The 6,057-nt window shown below is 43.1% G+C and overlaps 1 protein-coding gene across 1 annotated transcript in view; it reads left to right on the top strand.

Annotated features, from left to right (window-relative positions):
* Positions 1 to 979: 979 nt before the first annotated feature.
* The window catches only part of TMC5 (transmembrane channel like 5), a 49,409-nt gene continuing 44,331 nt past the window's right edge, over positions 980 to 6,057 (top strand). The window contains exons 1-2 of the mRNA XM_040458924.1: positions 980 to 1,955; positions 4,185 to 4,354. Coding sequence (XP_040314858.1) covers positions 1,054 to 1,955; positions 4,185 to 4,354 — 1,072 coding nt within the window. The 5' untranslated portion in view covers positions 980 to 1,053. The remainder of the gene's footprint in view (positions 1,956 to 4,184; positions 4,355 to 6,057) is intronic.

Raw genomic sequence — 6,057 nt, 5'->3', positions numbered from 1 at the left:
TCCTGAACCAAATCCTGGGTTATGTACCCATTCCTGATTGGCTAAGCCTAGGTCGTGTGACCGTCCTTGGAGTCAGGAATGGGGAGGGGCAGGTGCCCAGATGAAAACCAGGGCATTGGTGCCAAAAGAAGGGAAAAGGAGTAATAGGCAAGTAAACACAACAGATATCCAGCACACTCAGAAATTAAAATCCCATTATTTCTGATTTGAAAGTATACCCTGTCTATAGATTAGAGCTCAGAGAACTCACAAAAACACAGTTTCAAACTGGAAGGGATGGTAGCAATTGTCTTCCTACCCAAGTCCTCTAGTTACCATTAAGTGTTCTTCTCTTGTGCACTAATACTAATTTATGCTTTAAACCCTACAACCACAAGTGCAATCGAAATGTTCACAAGGTCCTTGTTTCTTCCAGTCTTTTGGTTTATTGTTCTGCTCCCCCCACAACCAAGGGAATATAGTGGTTAGGATGGAAGTTTGGCCACATGGGTCAGAGACCCCCCAAAAACCGTGGTTTACAGGAGACAAAGGCTTATTTCTTTTATATAAAAGCCCTCTCTGATATGCTGGCACTAATCTGTGATGTCATCAGCAACCCAGGCTTCTTCCATCTTTCGTGCTGCTATGCCTGGGGTGGGTGCCATCTTCGTGTACATGGCCCAAGATGGCACACCATCATTTCCACCTTCCAGCCTATGGGAGGTAAGAAGACTGACAAAGGGAGGAGTGCCTCTTGCCTTAAACAGCACAACCCTGGGAGTTATATATATTGCTTCTGTTCACATCCCACTGACCACTGTCATGGTCACATCTTGGGGCACAGGAGGCTGGGATACATAGTTCTGATTCTGGGCAGCTGTGTACCCAACCATGAAAGAAAGGAGAATAGATAATAATGGAAGATAACCAGCAATCTCTACAGGGAAGAAAAAAAATCTGACCTTCTTTTTTTTGCTTGTTTTTCAGGTAAAAAAAAAAAAAAAAAAAAAGATCCCTGAGTAACTACAAATGCAGGAACATTTTAACATTCCACGGTAAAGAAGCTTTACCAGCATGTCTGCCTACTACAGGAACTATGGCTATGAGGAAGATCCAGATTACCCTGAATATTCAGGATCTCAGAACTGGACATGGGGGGATTTGAAAACTCAGGATTCTCCAGATTCTCCAGGTGTTCTGAACAACTCAGACTACCCTGGCATCAGGAACAACCCATACTCTGAAGACTCCAGAACAACTTCAGACTATCCCAGGTCTCTAGCAGACCCAGATTATCCTAGATCTTGGAGTAATCCAGATCAGCCTGGCACCAGAAGCACTCCATTCTCTACTGGTTCCAGACGAAGTTCAGAGTATCCTGGGTCTCTGGCAGAGCCAGATTATCCTGGATCTCAGAGTAATCCAGGCTACCCTGGCACCCAGAACAATCCATACTCTGCAGGCTCCAGAAGAAGTTCAGACTATCCCAAATTTCTGGCAGAGCCAGATTACATTGGATCTTTGAGTGAACCATACCATCCAGTCTCATTCAGAGAGCCAGACTACTCTAAATCCCAACAAAATTCTGACTTTGCAGGTTCCAGAAGCAGTAGAAACTATGCAGGCTCCAGAACAAATCCTGATTATCTGGACTCTTTGGGAGAACCAGACTACCCTGGAGCTCAGGGAAACTCTGACTACCCTGGCTCCAGAGCCACGTCCAACCATCCAGGCTCTAGAAGGAATCCAGAATTTGCTGGTTCCAGAATCAATCCATACATAGACACTCTAGGAGAGCCTGATTATCCAGGTGCTGAGAATCAACCTAATTCTCCAAACTTTTTTGGGGAACCAGACTATCCCAGGATTGAGGATTATCAGAAGAACTCTCCAAACTTTTGGGGGAAGCCTGATTACCCAGCTGCTGAGGATGGTCATGATTATGGCTCTTCTGAGACTTCAGAAACAACTAGAGAGTAAGTATAAGCATCTCCCTCCATTGGGGTCGGAGCTGCATGCTAGACCATCAGGCCAATGGAACCTGGTTGCTATTGTTTGGGTTAGGGACAATTAAGATGGTTTCTTTGACCGGAAGTTGTGGTGAAATTTTCATATCTGTCTGTAGATAGGGCCATGAACTTTCACCAGGGCCATGGGCTTTCACCAGGGCATGGACTTTCAGCCTGAGGTTTCAACCCCTCACCTGAACATAATCTTTCATCACCTCTTGCTTGGATAACACCCTCTCCAGTCTTCTCCCTCTTCCCATCTAATCCCTACAGGATATTTAGATTCTCACTGTTTTGACTCTGCTACTTTGCCAATAAAGTTAGGGTTAAGACTTGATAGTTATGAACCCAAACATTTTAACCAGAATTATATGCATAGGAATGCATTTTAACCAAGAAAATCTTTTGGAGATCTAACTCCACAAAGTCAATTTACTTCCTCAATTGTGTTTTTTTTTTTTTTTAATTCAAGTTGGTTCAGCCACTCCTGATTTTTTTCTACTTTCATTTTTATTTTACTCTAAAATTATTGTTTGATCATTTTTTGTGTTTATGGCAGATTTGGCATATTGATCTTCTGCATTGGTGGTGTTTTCATCAGATTTTATCAATCATAGTTTCTCCCCATTGTTGGTATTTCCTTAAGCTCGTTCTAAAACACTAAGTCCCATTTTTCCTGGCTCAGGTTCTGTAGATTTAAATTTTGTCAAAAATCGTTTTAATCTTCTAGCAATTTTTGGTCATTGACAAATTTTATTAGGTACACCTCTGGACATTGACAGTGTTAGTTTGGATGACTTAGTTCTACCAAATCTGACTTTTTTTTCTGGGTTAAGTTCCTGTTGCCAACAAGATGTGATTGTATAGTCAGGTTATTTTTACTCTATACAAATTTTTACCCTGTGAAAATTTAACCCTTAGGAGTCTAATTTGGCATGTACTAGTTCTACTAGTAATGTTTATAAATACAACAAAAACTAATGCTTGTATTTATCTTGAGGAATAAGGATATAAGATTTGGGTGCTCAGCAGGGTCACAATGTCTTCAAGATGTAAATAGGACGATTAATAGAACCAGATCAAAAGGGGCTTCTTGGTAGCACCTGGGAGGCTCAGTTGGTTGAGCTTCCGACTTCAGCTCGGGTCATGATCTCTTGGCTAGTGAAGTAATTTGCGCCCTACATCCAGCTCACTGGTGTTAGTGCAGAGCCAGCTTCTGATCTCTGTCCCCCTCTCTCTGCCCCTCCCCCACTCATGCTGTCTCACTCACAAATAAATAAAACATTTAAAAAACAAAACCCAAAATGGCCTCCTTGGTCTTATCCCCGCCACTGCCTGATTCATCATTCCAAAATATACCTCTGATACTTTGACTCCTTTGTTTCTGCTCTTCCATGTTCTCCATAAGCTTTGGGAGAAAGGCCACATTGCTTTGCTTATGCAAACTTTTAAGGAGGAGGATCCACTGGTCTAATGTGCCAGCCAAAGACCTGCCTGACTGACTTCCTCCCATCTCCCCACCTCCCCTAACCCCTCCCTACCTCTAGTACAGTGGTTCTTGACCTGGACTGAACCTTAGAATCACCCTATTACCTGGGGAACTTTAAAAATAATACAGATGCCTGGGTCCAACCTTCAGACCTTCTGATGTCATTGTTTGGGCTGGGGCCTGGGAAGTGGCATGTGCATAACATTGAGAACATTGCGCCAGATTAATGAATTTTTGTAGTGTTCCCTGTATATATTCAACACTTTTGTTTATCGTCTCCCACTTTTATCTATGCTGTTCTTCATCCTTGGAATTCCCTCCTTCTAACTCTTTATGTATGAATTTATCCTTCTAGTCCTACCTGGGATGTTTCTTTCCTTGTAGATATCCCTCCGAACTGCCAGCCAGAGTTCTTTTCTCTTTCCTCTGAACTCCCTGGGCCTGTCTTCTGGTACTCACCAGTTACTACCTGTATTATAATTGCTTAGCTGTATCTAAGAAGCTCTACCAGATTGGATTGAGAGTTCCTTGAGGGTAGACAGCCCATGTTTTTATCTTTGTGTTCTCACCCCCTAGACCATGCCTAACACGTGGTTGGCATTCAGTAAGCATTTGTGGAATGAATGAATGGGTGGACGGATGATGAAGGGAGGACTGTCCTTACTATGCTACTAGATGAATATTGATCCATCATTTTGGGATTTCAGGGTGTTCAGCAGAACATCTTCAATCCAGCCCTCATTTCGTCGTAGGGGTGATAGCCCCTCGGGCATCCTTGGGAGAAAGAATGATGATTACCCTGAAAGCATTGCAATGAAATCCATGGAGACGGCAAATCCATATGACTCTGTGCCCGGGGCTCCTGGCAGTGGCTGTGGTAAGCATTTGTTGAGATGAAGATCATGTCCTGAGAAGAAAGTAAAATCGGTGGACTTAAGGGAGCAGTCATTAAAGAGTTCCAGGAAGAGAAGAATTGGTTTCTCCCTCCCCTGCCTTCAAACACCCACCATACAAAGGTTGAACACTAAGAGTCTAGAGAAGACCAGCAGTATCATCACTTGTCAAAGCAGGCTAGTTAGGGGTTATGAAAAATGGGGGTGTGTACACCCGGTGCCTACATGAGGTGACTGATGTTCAGATTTGGCCCATTGGGGTTATGCAGGAATGACTCAGTATGGCTAAATCCTCAGATGTTTCTTTTTTTTTTTTTTTATAATTATTGATTTTTCTTTTTAAAAATTTTTTAATGTTTGTTTTTGAGAGACGGAGACAGAGACAGCACAAGTGGAGGAGGGGCTGAGAGAGAGGGAGGCACCATCTGAAGCAGGCTCCAGGCTGTGAGCTGTCAGCACAGAGCCTGATGCGGGCCTCAAACTAACGAACCATGAGATCATGACCTGAGCCGAAGTCACATACTCAACTGACTGAGCCGTCCAGGTGCCCCAATCCTCAGATATTTCTAAAGAGGCAAGAAATCTGTTTTTTAAAAAAATGCTTATTTACTTATTTTGAGAGAGATAGAGATAGTGCAAGCAGGGGAGGGGCAGAGAAAGAGAGATGGAGAAAGAATCCTAAGCAGTCTCCATGCTGTCAGCACAGAGCCCAACATGGGGCTTGATCTCACGAATCATGAGATCATGACATGAACACCAAGAGTCAGACACTTAACCAGCTGAGCTACCCAAGCACACCAAGAAATCTGCATTTTTATGTGAAACCTCCCAATTTTTACATGCTCCAAAAAATTTAAAAAAAAATTAAAGCACTGAACTGGGCAAACAAAATCACTTGTGGGCTAGATTTAGTTTATGTGGCTGTCACTGGCCAGCTTTAGTTTAGCACATCCTAAACTATTCAGACAGTCATCACTTGGGTATTCAGAACCTACTAGGGGGCAAAGGGACGAAGAGGCAGCTCTGTCCTCAAGTTACTTAAAGCATAAGTGGGTGGGTGACACCATCCTGTCAAGACTACACACACACAAAATTAGCAAGCAGACTCTGCAAACCCCCAGAATCTGCTATGTGTAAAGGTATAGCTCTGGGAAGCAAAGGAAACTCTAAATTTCTTATCTTCCAGGAGGAATAGGGACTTGCTGTCTTGTGAAGGAAGCAAGGTCATTACATGAGAGTCAATGTTATAGAAATCTAGAGCCTCTGGAGGCCTGAAAAGGGAAGGAGTGTTCAGCCAAGAACAGAATGAGGGGCCCAAGTGCTGGTTGGCACAGATGGAGAATTGCTTACACCTGAGAGGGTGGATGGGGAAGAGTTTGAAGCTGGCAGAGAGGAGGGGATGGGATGCATTGTCATGCATTGGTGAGAAACTTGGACTGTTACACGTTTGCATAGAAAACATTCATTTGGGCTATTCCAAACCTTTATGCCATGCAGAATGCCATGCATTCTCAATGGGGTGGAGGAAGACAATATAAATCCCAGGGGGGTAAAATTTATTCTTGAAAGGCCAGAAAAGTCTTCCTCTTTTTATGTATGAAGCACCGATACACATATATAAGCAGATACACAGTATATCTGTAGTATTAAAATTTCATGGAACAGGGCAATGGGGGAAGAGATGTCC

The sequence above is a fragment of the Herpailurus yagouaroundi genome, unplaced genomic scaffold, assembly GCF_014898765.1.
Source record: "Herpailurus yagouaroundi ecotype Mexico unplaced genomic scaffold, PumYag 222, whole genome shotgun sequence".
Classification (NCBI taxonomy): Eukaryota; Metazoa; Chordata; class Mammalia; order Carnivora; family Felidae; genus Herpailurus; species Herpailurus yagouaroundi.
Note: the sequence above shows the minus strand (reverse complement) of the source record. Positions and strands in the feature narration are given on the sequence as shown.